This window comes from Phoca vitulina, unplaced genomic scaffold, assembly GCF_004348235.1.
Source record: "Phoca vitulina isolate PV1807 unplaced genomic scaffold, GSC_HSeal_1.0 scaffold20, whole genome shotgun sequence".
Classification (NCBI taxonomy): Eukaryota; Metazoa; Chordata; class Mammalia; order Carnivora; family Phocidae; genus Phoca; species Phoca vitulina.
Window position 1 is genome coordinate 8465779 of NW_022589723.1, and position 17701 is coordinate 8483479.

At 39.4% G+C, this 17701-nt stretch overlaps 1 protein-coding gene across 3 annotated transcripts in view; it reads right to left on the reverse strand.

Annotated features, from left to right (window-relative positions):
• Positions 1-17701, reverse strand: part of FSIP1 (fibrous sheath interacting protein 1) — a 193792-nt gene that overhangs the window by 121507 nt on the left and 54584 nt on the right. For all 3 annotated transcript variants that reach the window (XM_032417303.1, XM_032417302.1, XM_032417304.1), the window contains one exon: positions 10009-10149. In XM_032417303.1, the coding sequence (XP_032273194.1) occupies positions 10009-10149 (141 nt within the window). The remainder of the gene's footprint in view (positions 1-10008; positions 10150-17701) is intronic.

A 17701-nucleotide genomic window follows, 5' to 3' on the forward strand; every position in this document is an offset into this window, starting at 1 on the left:
GTCCTGGGATCGAGTCCCGTATCGGGCTCCCTCCAGTGGGAAGCCTGCTTCTCCCTCTCCCACTCCCCCTGCTTGTGTTCCCTCTCTCACTGTCTCTCTCTCTGTCAAATAAATAAATAAAATCTTTTTTTAAAAAGTGTCATAAGTTTTAATTATTTATGCATTCTAATTTTATGTCAATACATGCTATACTGGTTAAGTGCCTATGTGTGGCATATTATGATCTTTACAATACTTATTTAACTTTATATAATTATACTTAATTCTATCCTTTAATAAGATATTATTTGTTTATTTCTTGATGTATGTAACATGCTTTTGTTCCATGTAACCACATCCACGGCACATGGCCTCAACCAATGAGCTCTGAAAACTAATTCAGAATGCAAAAAGTGAGTTATGCTAAAATCTAACTAGCCTTATTATCTATTTCTAGAGACTATGCTCAACAATAAAGCTTTTTAAAATCAGGTAATATTCTAAAACAAGATTGCCACCAAAATTTTCATTTTTAAGATGATGTTCAAGACTTGTACATTATCATTCAGAAACAGCACAATGCCTACACCTCTATGACAAGACCAAGTCTGCGTTATTATAATACATGTGAAAATTCATAATCCAGAAGAAAATATCTTTAATAATTTTTAAAATGTTTTATTATGTAGGCAGAATACAAGGTATATATATAAAACTTCTCTTCCAAAATATATTTGAAACTGAAATCTATTAATATATTTTATAAGTGTTTTAAAGTGATAGTTGAAAAATAAGTTAATGAAAAAAAAATCCAATTGCGCTTAATACTTTATTCCCAAAGCAATACAGCTAAATTGTGCTTTCAATTTATTCTACAACATATTTGAATACTATACATAGTTGATAGCTTTAAAGTGGTTACTAGCTCACTGACTCATTCTAGAACAATTCTTGAACACCATCCATGTACCTGTAACTGCTACATGCTGTTTTGCAACCATTAAATGATCCTATTCGGTTGCAAAAAATTTTATCAAGATTTCTGCATCCGATGATGTAGAAATAAATAAGTGCTTCCGAAAATTCTGTGCTCTACTTACATGTTTCAAAATGTATTTCTTTTTGCCTATGATTTTGAGAATGGATTTTTCAAGGTTTGTTCCACTGTCGATGTGCAAATCCCACTCTCAAAATTTCACGACCAAATATTTTGCATCATTATTGCACACCCTGCCAACACCTACAGAAGGAAAAGTAAAGGCTGTAAATTCTATAAAAACACCAATAATTCATGTGTCAATGTTATCATTGCTGTCATCTACCTTCCTGAAAGCTGTTACAAATGACAAAGAAAGATTAGATAATTTCTACAGTTCTGAGCAATGACACCAGAGAGAGAATATAATTACTTTTCTAGCTCAGGCCTTAGTTAATGTATTAATACCAAAACACACTAGTTAGTCTTCCAGTTTAACCACAAACATGTCAGGTTTGTTTGGAGTTCCACTGAATTTGGGAAAGATGTATGAATGGTTGGTAACAGTTTAAAGGCTTTAGAATGAAGCCCACATTTGTCTGTGGCCTCAAATCTTAGCTGAAAATTGGCTGATGCGAGCAGGTGTGACGTAGAGCAGCTGAATGTAATGGAAAGCTCACAGGCTTAAGTGTCAAAAGAATTGGGGATTGGCCCAAGTCTATCACTAACTAACTGTGAGTCTTGGAAAAATCAGTTAGCTATTCAAGACCTTAGTTTCTAATCCATGGGACAGGCCCACGTGACCTGTAAGGACCCTTCAACTCTCACATCCTATAATTCTGATTCTATGGCATGTTTGGTAATTGAAGGTAGACCCTCCACCATTCACTGAGCAGAAGAAACCCTCCAGTCTTCTGATTGGGGTCCATGTATTCTTATACTAGGTTAAACGGCAAGAGCATGTTGAAATAAGAATCAGAACACAAGGATTTATCATCCTTTGTGAGCCACATTCTTATGCACAATGCTCAGCAACAAGGCTTAGAGTGCTAAACATTTTGATGCAATAATGACAATGCAGTTCACCAAACAAGGCCAAGCTCAGTGGTTTCCGGGAAACCGAAAAGGGAAAGAATGTGGAAAGAAATAGTAGAGACTTCAAATGATGAAAAAAATGAATGAAGTTCAAACTGAGAATCAAAAGAGACACAATAAAGACCTAAAAAGTGTGGTCAATGCATTTAGAATGATTGGAACCATGGAAAGCTTTTGCTAACAATGCTAACAAAACATCTCTGAGAATATTTTATCATTAAAGGAGTCCATGAGATGAGATCAGATTGATGATTCTTTCTTGGAAAATGAAAAACCTAAAATTGAATTCTTCTGATTTGTGAAAGCTAGAATTATTATGCAACTTCATTAAAAGCATTTTTACCTAATTCTAAAAGTTAAAGATGTTCTTTATTTGAAAAAAAAATCCCCTTAGTCTTATTATCACAATGGAACACTCAATACCTCTGAAAAATTAGACTGAGCATGAATTATTATTTATTTACATTACTCAAGAAGCCTGTCATTACAGTAAAGAGTTACATTGTATATAAATAAAACAATGAAATAATAAAATTACCTCAATTATGAATCCCTTTCTTTAGGAATATAGGTAATTTAATAGAAAGTGGAAAATAATAGAACTAAGCTATTAACATTCATAGTCTATTTCCCTTCAGACTGTTGTCAGTATATACATATATTTATATTACATAGTTATAGTTGATACTTACAATTTATCTAGAATTTTTACCTTTTTGTTTTAGATCACTCATTTCCAACTAAAAGTCCTTTGTTGACAAAATCCACATACTTGTCACTTTTGTTATACTATCATGGTGTTAAATGGGTAAAACTATGTATAAATTTCTTTGATATTCTATTTGAGAGCATTTAAGTTGTTTCTTACTTTGTTCAGTTTGGTTCCCCTTGGCTGTTATTTCTTTGTAAATATTCCTAAAAGTGGAATTGTGCAGGTCAAAAATAAAAATAATGTCACAGGTCAACAATTGACCAGTTGCTTTTCAGGGGAAAAAAATCCAATTTAAAAAGCTACCAACAACTGGGTATTTGCCCAAAAAATACAAAAACACTAATTCAAAGGGACACATGCACCCCTATGTTTATTAGCAGCATTATTCACAATAGCCAAATTATGGAAGCAATCCAAGTGTATATCAATAGATGAGTGGATAAAGAAGATGTGGGGTGCCTGGGTGGCTCAGTTGGTTAAGCGACTGCCTTCGGCTCAGGTCATGATCCTGGAGTCCCAGGATTGAGTCCCGCATCGGGCTCCCTGTCAACAGGGAGTCTGCTTCTCCCTCTGACCTTCCCCCCTCTCATGTGCTCTCTCTCTCTCATTCTCTCTCTCAAATAAATAAAATCTTTAAAAAAAAAAAAAAAAAGAAGATGTGGTATAAATATACACAATGGAATATTATTCAGCCATAAAAAAAGAATGAAATCTTGCCATTTGCAACAACATGGATGGAGCTAGAGAGTATAATGCTAAGTGAAATAAGTCACTCAGAGAAAGACAAATACCATATGATTTCACTTATATGTGGCATTTAAGAAAGAAAACAAATAAGCAAAGGAAAAAGAGAGAGAGAGAGACAAACCAAGAAACAGATTCTTTTTTTTTAAGATTTTATTTACTTATTTGAGAGAGAGCGAAAGTGAGAAAGATCTCAGAGGGAGAGGGAGAAGCTGACTCACCCCTGAGCAGAGAGCCTGATGGGGGGCCCAATCCCAGGACCCTGGGATCATGACCTGAGCCGAAGGCAGATGCTCAACAGACTGAGCCACCCAGGTGCCCCATGAAACAGGTTCTTAATTATCGAGAACAAACTGGTGGTTACTAGAGGGGAGGTGGGTGGGGGGTGGGTCAAGTAGGTGATAGGGATTAAGGAGTGCACTTGCTGTGATGAGCACTGAGTGATGTACGGAAGTGCTGAATCACTATAGTGTACACCTGAAACTAATATTACACTGTATGTTAACTACACTGGAATTTAAAATTTTTTTAAGTTTTTTAATTAAAAAATGTTTCTTCTCATAAAAAATAGCTAATATTTTGATAATGTTCAAATATTGCTGTCTCCACCTCCACACCACTCCCACTATCATATAATTATATTGTATTTATCATTATTTCTGCTGGTCTGATAAATGTATATAGTGCCTAAAGATTATTTGAATCTGAATTTTATTTTATTGTTTTTTAAAGATTTTATTTATTTATTTGAGAGAAAGAGCAAAAGCGGCAGGGAGGGCCAGAAGGTGAGGGAGAAGCAGACTCCCCACTGAGCCGGGAACCCAACTTGGGGGGCTCGATCCCAGGACCCTGGGATCATGACCTGAGCTGAAGGCAGACGCCCAACTGACTGAGCCACCCAGGTGCCCCTGAATATGAATTTTAATTACTGGTAAGGCTGAACATAATTCTTTATGATGATTCACTCTATTTTTCTAAATGCATGAAGACAATTAAGTAATGATCCTTCATATATATCAATGCTTTACATATTTTGAAATATTGATTCTATTTACAAATGCAACACATACGTATTACGGAAAGTCTAGATATAGAGAAAAGTACGTGAAATGGTATAAATGGTATAAAAACCATCCATAATCCCAACACACTTTCCCCTTTAAATAGTCTATGTTATAAAAAGTGAATTTCCTTTTTTCACCTCCCCATCCATCCCATCCCTACTAAAAGTAATCACTATTTAGCATTCGTTATATATTGTCCCAGGATTTTTCTATGATTTTTTTAAAATAAAAATGGAATCATACTATTGTCTTAAGCAACAGGCTCTTTTTCCTGAATACTATCATCACAGACATCTTTCCAATATATATAGATCTACCTCATATTTTGATAGCTGTCTGCCATTCTACTCTATGTTTACAATAATAAGTTATGAAACCAGGGTGAAGAAGGGCAAAGAGGTCCCCGCTGATAGCTGAGGCAGCCATATTACATCTGTCTCCTTTCTCCATTTCAGGTATGGTCTCACAGGTACCACCAATTCCCTTGCTTCCTTGGTCTTGCATTGCAATCACTCAACCTCTCCTCACCCCTGCCTCAACTCCAGACCCATTTCCTCCATTCTTGGTGGACTGCTGAGGGCTGTCAGAGAAGACCCCAAGCCCTGCAGGCTGGCTCCCTGTCCTAGCTAGGGTTCCAACCTCAGCAGGGCTGTCTTCATTGTTCACCATTGCTCTTCTCTCCTCCTCACAGCGTCTACTCCAACCCTTCCCCACCCTGCTTCAAGGTCCCATCCCCACTCTGCCCTCTCATTCCGATCAATTGTATGGTTTCATCTCTAATTTACAGACTAGAGAATATGCAGGCATGACCTCTCTCACTTTCTCTTCAGCTCCAAACCTGCCTTTCTAGGCCCATCCTTCTCTCCTTTCACCCTGAGTCAGAAAAGGGGCATCTTGATTCTTTTCTAAGTGGTACCCCACCATCTTCAATCTCATCCTCTCTGCTATATCCTCCCCTCATTATCATAGAAACAAGCAAACGTAAACGCCACCTTACTAATGTTAATAATAAAAATAACAATACTAATAATAAATATTTGTATAGCACTTAAAATGTGCCAAAACCTGTTTGAAGCACTTTACACATACGTTAACTAATTTAATCTTCATAACAGCCTATAAGGTAGGTATTAATTATAACTATCCCATTCTACCAATCAAGGAACTAAAGCACAGAGAGGTCAAGGGACCTGTCCAAGGTCACACAGCTAGGAAGTACAGAGTTGAGATTCAAACCCAAACAGGTTGGCTCTTAACCACTATGTCCCATGTATAGAAGCTTACATAGCGTAACTATAAACCAGGGAGGAAATATAAAGCAGAGTGGGTTTCAAAGAGTGAAGGGGCAGCGAGGCCTGTAGAGCACCTAAAACAACAGAAAGGAACTCTCTGAGCTAGACAGGAAATCAGGGGACAGGTACCAGAGCCCACTGTATGGCAAATGATGGCGAGGTCATCGGCGGGGTCTGTCTTGTGTTGCCTATTCTATGAATACAGCTATTTTCATTTTCTCTTGATTCTATCATCTCAAATTATCTCCGTACAAGTAGTTAGCCTGACAGAGGAGCTCTTATCCATGGTCAAAGCCAATACTCCTAAGCCCATGGGAACCAACCGGGCAAGAGATGAATGGCTCAGCACAGATCCTCCCCCGACGTGTGCACAGCACCTCCACGCACTTGCCGTACGCAAGCGGCTGGCTTGTGCTGGAGGTGACCCACACCGTTCAGCCACCTTTTTGATACTTAAACCCTCTCTACTCTCTCCATCCTTGAAAACCTTGCCCCAGACAGATCAATCCCACTCAAATCATGGTAACTCTTCCTTAATATTTACCAGAACTCTGTCTCTTCATGGCCTTCCAATTACCATGTTTTTTCCTAAGCTATCAAAGATTAAAACTAATACTTCAAATAATAGTCCTTTAGATATCTTTGGGAAGTGGATATTGTGTGATTTTCTACCAAACCATCCCCTCTTTCCCCACAACACACACACACACACACACACACACACACACCCCTCTTCTTCACCAAGCTAAATAAATATACTCAGTCCCATAAATACAAACAATCCTTCATAGGACCTGGTTTTAAATCTCTTCCTCATCCTTGACGCTCTGTAATCCGTAGATCCATTTTGCTCACCTCTCCCATAATAGGCAGCGTAACTGCTACATCCCACTGCTGACTCACAGTGAGCGAATCCTAAAGATTTGTTTCACATATGCGGCTTCTAGCAGCCATGGCTCATCCTTCCTCTACTGATGCAGCTGGAATTCAGGACTCCTGTCTGCCCACTGAAGTTCATACTAAACTTGTGAGCCTCAACCTCATTTCACTGCACCTACCTTCCCTAGCTCCTAAGAGCTGGATCCACCGACACCAGCAATACCATTACCACCTTCAGACTAAACTGGATCCCACTTCCTCCAACAATCTTGACCAAGGCAAATGCGCATTCACAGCCTCAGCCTACCATCTGAAACACAGAATTAAGTCACTTTTCCAGCTTTTACTGACAAATCAATCCTGGGATTCGGGTGGTTCCGGGACTATTCCCAGGGCTCCTACACTGCCCCTTCCCTCACTCCTTCCCCAGTGCATCCCTAGAACTGAGTATGAATTTTATCCCTAAATCACCAGTTCAATGGCCACAGATTACTGCTTTCACCCAAATCAGTGATCTTGAAACAATATTCCCTTGTAATAGGAAGAATAAGACAAAACTGCAAAATTAGCCATTTCCAGAAGCTATCATTCAGAAAGCATATTCTTTGGTCTATAGGTAGCAGGCTAACCTTTTTCTATATATGGAAGACAATCTCACATTCCCCTAAAAAGTGTTACTGAACTTCCAAAAGTAACTTTCAATAAATATTTAAACCAATTAATGCCAAACAGTTGGCAAGCATATACACTAAGCTTTAGATACTACCAATAACATCATTTTTCACCAAAAATACGTCAACAATCACAGGCAAAAGGACAGAGGTCATCTAGCCCTACTCCCTTGATTTTAAAGTAGGAAAACCAAGGCTCTAAGAGACTAAGTGACTTGTCGGGGCGCCTGGGTGGCTCAGTCGTTAAGCGTCTGCCTTCGGCTCGGGTCATGATCCCGGGGTCCTGGGATCGAGCCCCGCATCGGGCTCCCTGCTCGGCGGGAAGCCTGCTTCTCCCTCTCCCACTCCCCCTGCTTGTGTTCCCTCTCTCGCTGTGTCTCTCTGTCAAATAAATAAATAAAATCTTTAAAAAAAAAAAAAAAAAGAGACTAAGTGACTTGTCAAGGTGACAGATCAGGCCACTGACAACCTTGAAACAAGGACTCAGGTCTCCAGATTCCCCATCCACAAAGTACCTAGAAATCTATAAGGTACAATGGGCTTTACAGAGGTTGAAACAGACACTGGACCTTCCCGAAAAAGTACACACATGTGGTAAACAATGTGATCCACAGGATATTATGAAACGCTAAGCAATTAAAACATAAAGATAATACAGATCAACACTCATATGCCTTTATCATAACAGCTTCTCCAAGTGTTGACTGTAAAACAAGATAGTTGTTAAAAGCTGATCATTTGGATCCTCTCTTTTCCACTTAGTAGCTACATATGCTTGAGGATGTTATTCAACCTCTATTTCCTCATCTGGAAAGTGAGGATAGTAGTGTTTACCTCACAGAGTGCTAATAAAGACTACATAGTAAGTTATAATGTACTTGGAACAGTGCCTGCCCCTGTAGGCACACAATAGTTGCTCTTCTCTACTTATGTATTATTCTTTTCCATTTAGATAACAACCAACTCTTGATATTTATCATATCTCTGTAAGTCTAGCCAACTTTCACATGACACTGGAAAAGAAAACAAGTTTTCCTAAAGGATCCAGGTTTTGAGTCAAAAATTAAATAATAGTAGAGACATGGCAGAAAATAATGGATATACATCCAAGGCATATGACAAGTGGTCAGAAATCAGGCGAGCTGAATTATGGAGAATGACAGGCTTTGCCTGCCTTGGATCGGCAGGTATGGGATGAGAAGTGCCAACAGTTTTCAAAACCAGTCAAGCCACAAATATTTTATTTACCATATCAAGTTTGCAATCCACCACAACTATCGGCCAAGAGCCTCTCTACGCTCCCTAACCATTCTAACTTTCCCTACTTCTTCCCTGCATCAGCAGCCTCAAGGAGAAAAAAATCCCTCAGGAAATAAAAATGGAGATGTCCCTGAAATACAATTCCCATTTCATTTCCCATGAAAAGTAAACAAAAATGAATTATAAAGAGAAGCACAATGCATTCATTCCCCCTTCGATCTGCTGCCTGGCTCTCATGAGGCAGACCTGCCTATCCTCTAGGCTCCGAGTCAGAGGGGCTGTCCATGGCTGGCGAATGGTTAAGAGCAATTCAGCTGCACATGAGCAGAAGAGGTGAAAAATCTCCATCGGGATCAGAGCACACTCTGGGAGAGCTCTAAGGGGATCAGAATTTAATCAAAATCACTTACCTGATGCTTACACCCATGCAACAGCATATAAAATGGAATAATGAGAGAAGAGATGGACCTGGTTTAAGTGGCTAGACAGGAGGTGACAATGCTGACGTAGGGTGATACACACAAGGACAAAAGAGAGATTTTCAGAGTCATAAAGAACGGTGGCAAGATATGACAGCAAATTGGCCATACTGGTTAAAACTTAATGAGGCTTGAAGATCACCCAAGATAATAGGATTTAGTAGGAGACAGAAAGTAGGTGCTGCTGGCAATTGGGACGAGACCAGCCCTCGGAGAGAGGATGTAGGGAGAGTCACAAGTTGAGCCTTTTCATGTTTCATTTTAGGGAAAAGCCAAGTATCCTGTTGGAAGCATCCTCTGGGTAGCTGGAAAATCATAATATTATGGAGCCTTTCAGAACGTCAACCAGCTCACAATTTAGTTGATTGAAGAGCTTTCTCTCATCAGCAATATGTTTTTACATGACAAGCTCTTAAAACATGGGATAGGCACAAGAAGGATTTAGAACGTATTAAAACTGAGTAACAATATATTATGAATTATGAACAAAAAGTGGGAGTATTTAAGCTGTAAGTTCAATATATAAAGATGATTTTATGGGAATAACTACCAATTTTTTCCATTAAAAAAAAAACATTTATGTCACTGTCAGGCACAGAATATTAGGCGTATGGATCATTATTGTGACCTCAGGTAGTATTTCACAGGTTTATTATATTACATAAAGTAGGTATAATATTACTTTAAGTTCTATGAATCATATTTTTATTCAAATTCTCACTGACAAATTCCCATGTCAGTTTTCTTGATGGACTTAACAAATATAAAACCAGTCATAAAACAGTCCAAGGAAACTGGAAGCTTTTTTTAAAACAATCATTGGTGACAGTTAAACTTGAAATTAAAAAAAGACTTACCACATTTTCCTTCAGCTTCCTCAGCTTGTCATCTATCTCTCTCAGCCGGTTTTGCTGATCCCGTTGCTCTTTGGTGTTCCGAAGCACCTTTTCTCCTGGAGTTATTTCCATATTTCTATCATCATCATGAAGGTCAGGTTCCTAATTAAAAAAAAAGAAAAATTCATGCACAGGCTGAAAATGTACCGTCATACACTGCTCCGAAGCAATTGAGCTTTGAAGGTTGGTTTTGCTTCTCAGACAATATTTCTTTCCTTCAAAATGATATTCATAATTCTCTAAACTCTTCCTATTTGAGAGGGAAAGGTCCAATGGTACATGAAACAAGTGGAAAATAAACTCAGTCATCTGGAAAGCAAGAAGTTCGAGTGAAAACAGCAGTGGCCGGGAAGCAGCACCTGGGCTCTCGTCCCCACTCTGTACTTACCGGCTTAAGACCATGGGCAAATCACACTTTCTCTGGACTCCACGTTTATTATATATGAATGACAAGAAAAAAATCCTGCCCATTCCTGCTATGAGAGACCAAGGTTCAAGAGCGAACTGGACTCGGCAAAGTCAAGAGTTTTGAATCCTAGCTCTACCTGGTTCCTGACTAAGATGGTCTTAGGGAAATCAATTAACCTCTCTGACCTTCAGTTTCATCATCTGCAGAATGATAGTAATATCTAGCCTAAAAGTCATCACACTACGTAGTCAGCATGCAACAAATCTTAGTGCCTAACAAATGTGAGTGAAATATGTCCTTTGAAAAGAATATGAACTACGTGGTGAAAGTATTTCACTATTATCAGCATTATTTGAATGGACGGAACCATAACCTCCCAAAGTTAATATTATTTCTAGGTGATAAAAATAGGTATTTCTTGACAGTAAGTTGGCCTTATATCTATAGCTAAACTTTCCAATTTTCTCCCACAGATCTCCTACTCCGTGTTACCATGCAGATGCCTGACATCGATGTCATGTCTGAAGTGGCTCAAACCGGAATTCTCCCACATTCTCACGCCTTACAGACGGTTGGTCGCCATCTCATTTTCTACTACCTCTTAATCAAGGCCCTCCTCTCTTTCTCACTCCCTCATCATTGCCCTGAACCGGGGATTTTCAAAACCCAGGGTGCTTCAGACCCACCCACAGAGCCTGGGAAAATCTTCAAAGGCCCCCCTCCCCATGGACATTCCGACTCAATGGGGGACTGACAGCCTGAAGCACAAGTACTTGAAAATTGAGAACTGTCACTGTAAGCTACTGCTTGGGCCTCTGCACTGATCTGAGAGCCACCAGTCTCCCCATGCACTCCAGCCTCTGCAGAGAATCCACGGAGCAAGGTGCAAAGTCCTCACCCATTCCTGAGCTGTGCCTGGACTAGCTCTCCAGTCTCACCTCCCACTGCTTGGGTCTCAGACCCAAAGGCACGGCAATATTCACTCCTCCTAGTTCTCCACCTCTCCATGCCTCTTTCCTCCAGCTCCTCATGAACACTCCTACTCTGAGCACAAGTGTATTTCCCCTATGAAATGTTCCCTGACATACTTAGGAAGGGCACATGTTCCTCATTGCATTTACCACACTGCGGCTGCTCAGATGGGGATCGTGCCTGATCCCGATCACTGTACTCCTGAAGCCGTATGGACACTGGTCCATAGACTGTACAGCTGACCCTTGCACAGCGTGAGTGTGAGCTGCTCAGTCCACTTTCATGCAGATTATTTTTCAGCACATAGAGTACTATAAATGTACTTTCTCTTCCTTATGATTTCCTTTCCTCCACCTTTCTTTACTGTAAGAATGCAGGATATGATACATACAGCATTCAAAATATGTTAATTGACTCTTCGTGTATTGGTAAAGCTTCCGGTCAACAGTGCGCTATTAGCAGTTAAGCTTATGGGAAGTCAAAAGTAATGCACAGATTTTCAACTGCACTGAGGGCAGAGGGTGTCAGTGCCCCTCACCCCCACATTGTTCAAAGGTCAACTGGGATTTGGTTCTCAGAACTCTTATCACATTAATGTGTCAATGAAATTTATATTGTATAAAATTCTAATGAGGAGACTATTGAAAGAGTATTTTAATTTCAAGAAGCGATTCTTTTACATTTTGTATTTCCCAAAAGGGGACTCACTTCTGGTAGCTTCAATCTCTAGAAGCATCCAGAGGGTGAATTATTATCAGGAATTTTTTTAAGAAAGAAACCTAATGTTAGGGAGGCATGTGGACAAGATGGTATAAAGGTCCCTCTGCAGCTTTAAGCAAATAGGATCTCATGAACTTTCATAAAGATACCCCTACTCTGAAGTAGGATACACAGTGTGTCAGTCTTTCTGAGTTGCTATTTCAGAAGACCACATACTGGGTGACTTCTAAACAACAGAAACGTAGTTCTGGGGGCTTGGGAATCCAAGATCAATGCACTGGCAGACTTGGTATCGGGTAAAGGGCTGCTTCCTGGTTCCTAGATGACCATCTTTGCTGGGTCCTCACATGGCAGAAGGGACAAAGGAACTCTCTGGGTCTTTTTTATAAGGGCACTAATCCTGTTCATGAGGGCCCTACCCTCATGATCTAACCACATCCCAAAGTCCTGACCTCCAAATACCATCACACTAGGGATTAGATTTCAACATATAAATTTTGAGGGGACACAAACATTTAGTCTATAAAACATAGTGAGATGAAAAATATCCAAATTGGATTTCATTTTTAAATGGAAATCTTTTTTAAAAAGGACAGCATTTTAATAATCTACAACTATGATTTTTTTTAAATCTTTGAGTAGGCAAAGAAAAGACACAGAAAGAAAAACAGTTCGAAATCATACTTCATCAACATATTAAATTTTGCTTATTCAAAGCCACCATTAAGGCAATCCAGACTGAGAGTAAAGTATTATAACACATAAACCTGTCAAAGTACTTGTATCCATAATATGTAAAGAACTCACACAATTCAATAATAAAACAAATAATAAATACTAAAAAAAAATCTAGCTTTAAAATTACTTGAATAGATACTTCATAAAAGATATGTGAATGACAAACAAGCACATGAAGAAGTCCTAGCATCATTAAGTCATCAGGAAAATGTAAGTTAAAATCACAATCAGATATCACTATACAACCACTAAACTGACCCAGATGAAAAAAATTTGTTAACACCAAATGTTAGAAAGGTGTGGACCAAGAGGAATTCTCAGGTGTTATTGGTGGAAGTATGCAATGGTACAACCACTTTGGAAAATTGTTTGGTAGTTTCTTGAAAAGTTCAATGTTGTCCATTCTATGACCCAGCAATTCCACTCCTGTGAATCTATATCCAAGAGAAAAGAAAATATATGACTGAAGCCTTGTGCACACATGTTCATAGCAGCTTTATGCATACAGGCGAATGTCCTTCAACATGAGAATGATAAACTAACAAACTATGGGAAACATCTGACACAAGCTAGGACAATGGGACTCCTTCTTCTTGACCTCTGTCTTGTGGTTAGATTTAACCAATGTGGCAAGAGACTGGAGGGAGGGAAAAGAGAGAGCTTGCAGTATTTTTCCCCTTCTCCTCCCTGCTTTGGCATGATGGTTTTGGCAGCAATATATCCCATCAGGTGCCCATCAGTAGAGTTTTCTTAGATTCAACTGAATATTCATGCTCAAACACGTGGAGAGAAATGTACTGAGAAGAAGAACATAGGACAGGAAACACAGCAGGGCAGTGTCAGGAATCTCTCCTCAAGGAGAGTTTCTGCTGCAGTCCATGCCATGGCAGTTCAGGTGCAAGGGGCAAGGAAGCTACCCTGGCTTAAAAGCTTCCTATCTCATAAGAACATCACCTCTTGGGGCACCTGGGTGGCTCAGTCATTAAGCGCCTGCCTTTGGCTTGGGTCATGGTCCCAGGTCCTGAGATCGAGCCCCACATCAGGCTCCCTGCTCGGCAGGAAGCCTGCTTCTCCCTCTCCCACTCCCCCTGCTTGTGTGCCCTCTCTTGCTGTCTCTCTCCGTCAAATAAATAAATACAATCTTAAGAAAAAAAAAGAATATCACCTCTTGAAATGACACCACAGGCACACCCCCACAGGGTCCTGGCAAGGGACATGCCAGTCTCAAGAATCACTGCACTTAAAGAGACCTAATATATGGCTTCCCCACCAAGTCTTCATAATTCTCCCAATCCCGCATCATTTTTAGCATAAGCAAAGTTGCTTTCCAACATTGTTAACGTTCCAACTTTCATCAGACTGCCAGGGAAACAGTGAGGAAGTTAACTATAGCTCAAATTCTCATGCCCAAGGGGGAAAGATTGGTAAATCCTTTGCCCACGCCTTCTATGATTACAATTTTGGATGGCTGGTGCTTCTCCCATGGCTCTAGCTCTCCCTGAGCTCCGATACACTTTTTCTTCCCCCTACCCACTGTTGCTAGTCCCTAGGTATCCCAACATCCCTTATTGGCTCCTTTAAATCTATTAATAGTTCCTTCATTTACTTATCTTCAAAATCCAAGCTGGATGTTTTCTCTTTCTTGCCCAAAACTCTAACTGGTAGACTCTGTGTGTGTGTGTGTGTGTGTGTGTGTGTGTGTGTGTGTGTGTGTATTTGTAGAGAAGTAGACTGGGAGGAAATTCAACTTGATGGTAAAAATCTTGATTCTTTCATCTAATTTTTCTTAGATGTTTTTGTATTTCCTAAATTTTCTATAATACCCAGGTATTAATTTCATAAGTAGAAGTCAAATTTTTTCTTAGGAAAACAGAACTATTATTCTCCCAAGGCTCTTTCTGCTCTGCTCTGACAATGTGACTCTCTGTCCCCAAAAGTATTGGCCCAAAGGTTAGATGTTAGCCCCAGTTCTACTGGTGTAACCAGTTATATACTTTTAAGCAAGTCACTTTCTCTTTCTGGGTCTCAATATCTTCCAAAAGAACTTTCTTCCAACTCTCATAGCCTATGAGTCTGTAATTCTCTACAGCTGGACCCAAGGATATGTACATCCTTCCTCAGTCGTGGTCTGATAACATAACCATATAGTTCCAATATTTGAAGGACAGCATGCAAGCAAAGAGAGGCCAAGAGGGAGCAAAAAAAAGGTAATCATCGATTCTGGCAAATATTTCCCCCTGGCATATTCAAGAAGCTCTGTGGTACCAAGAGAGTTTCTACTGTCACATCGAAGTGCCAGCCAGTGCTATCTGTTTTTATGCTCCTCAGGAAATATCTTGATTTCCTATGGTGGTAATGTTTGAGCAGATTCTCTGACCAGCCATGTGGTTTCTGTGTTTCCGAGGCATACAGGAATTCAGTGAAAGTAAAATTCAGTTCAGCAAAAGCTCTCTGTGATATGCATGGAATACCCAAGGAGCCACAAGAAGAGAACTGATCCTGAGGTCAACAGCTATTTGTTGATTTGACTAATTGACTGCCAAGGGATTCTAAGTTCAACCTTAGAAAAATATCTCTGGTGTAGACTGAGCCAACAGGGTTCTCTGAAGCTAACTAAACAGGAAAATACAAACCTGCCTAAATAAAGCCAACTTGCCCCATGTTTTCAAACAAAAGCTATATTTTTCCAAAGGCCACTGCTATTTTCCTGTCATCAGATGGGTCATTTGCCTGGCAGTACGAGAAGTAGGGAAAAAAATCTTACGGCCAAATTGTTTCTACCATTTTAGAATGAAACAAAAGAAACCTTAACTACAAAGGATACTTAACATAGAAAAATAAAGAAATATAAATACAAACTTAAAAGTAATCTGTAAAACATAAGAGGCAAGAAGAATTCCCCAGATTTATTTGGGAATGTTTGACAGGTTAGCAACGACCTTCAAAACAACTTCTTGTTTATTCCCGAAAAATCCATGCTCTTATAGCATACTTATATAGTTTTTGGATATGAGCCAATGGTCAATAATATTTCTGTGCTTGTGATTAGCATACATAAAAAATTCCCAGATTCCTGCCCTCAACTAGGGTATTGAGTAATCTGACGTCAAGTAGACTAGTTGGCCATCATCAGGACTCTGCAAAACCCTGGACTCAACAATGATACATCTTTCAGGATTACATGTCAAACAACATTTTCTATTTCCTCAACTTTAGCTAATGGTGAAATAGGAAGAGACACAAAAAAACAGTTAATTGTTGCTGTCAGCAACAGTATGCTCTTGGTAAGAAAAAACATGAATACAACTACAATTTCCATCAAACAAATGTTCGTTAATTTTTTGTTGGTCTTACCAAAATGCATACAACTGAATCAACATTTTAAAAACAAAAAAATAAATAAATCAAATTAAGGGAGACCTTTATGTTCAGTTTAACTAGCTAGTTTAAGAACAAAGAAATGCCTCTTTTCAATGAGGACAATTTGAAGACCCTCTCCCAACCAGAAAAAAAAAATCTAACCATAGAACTGGAATTCTAGATTTAGTATGACTGATTGCATGAGACATGAATAAATTACACTTCTTTACAAGAGCCAAATGGAATAGAATTTATTATTGAATCCAGTTGCTAAGGACTTAAGAAACTAAATACCCACACAACTCCTATACCTTAGATATTTCAAGAGAAAGCTGGAATCTAAGACAGCTACAAATAAGAAATATGGCGACTAAATTATAGAACATCACTCAATTTTATGGTGGGATTTACAATATGAGGAAAGAACTAACTGATTTGTTGGAGGGTTAGGGGATGGATATGGAAAGGTATGCACAGTTAAACCACAGATCTTAAGAAAAAAAATTGCTTCAATTAGTTCTTTTGCTAAGATGAAATGAAAATAAAAACCAGATGTAAAAATGGCACCCATGTGATATTATTCACATTACAGCCATAGTAGTAATATGCCATTCTTCCTTCTGAATGTGACCACATGCTTTGTCTTACACTAAGGAAATCAGATACGTAAAAGCCAAATTCTGCTTTTAAAATATTGCCATAAACTTAAGAGCCAGGCCAAGGTATCCTCTGAGAATATCCTAATCAGCAAGCCCAAAAGGAAAAAAAGATTTCTTAACTGCTCCTTTCACAGCAACTTCCTTAATCCCTGAGTCACATCTCTGGAGCCTCTCAAATTATTCTGACTCGAGTACGTTTATCATCCTAGGCTCACGCGCCTACCCGCTTAGCCCCTTATAGTTGCTATAGTCCATTAAGTCAGAAAGTCTGCACGTTTCAACTTGTTTGGGAAACTGTTTTCTTGACCAAAATAAAACAAAACCAAAAAAAAATCTCCAAAGGAATTTTTTAAATATCATGCCTTTAGCAAATAACCTCTCCTTTCTCTGTGCCCTTCCCCGCCAGTACACACTTTCTATACTTTCCTAAGATCGGTTTGCATATTGTGATACTTCTTTCACCATATGGTCACTCCGCAACTATCCTCCAGGATGCTACAAGCTGCTTAAAGGTTGGAGATGAAGCCACATGCCAGTCAGACACTTGACGTCAGCCCCCACAGCATCTCCGGCAAAACAAGCAGGCATTCAACGAGGTTTTGACGGCCTGCACAGGGACTGGGTAAGTGACCCAAATGCACGCAGGAGGCCTTGGGGCTTGCAATACGATACGGAGTCGTGAATACTGCGGCAAATGGGAGAACCCGTGCTCCACAGAAAGCTGCAGTTGTTACTCAGAGCAATCCTGTAATTTGCCAAGCAAGGATTCAGGTTTCAGGTTGCCGGACTCTCTACT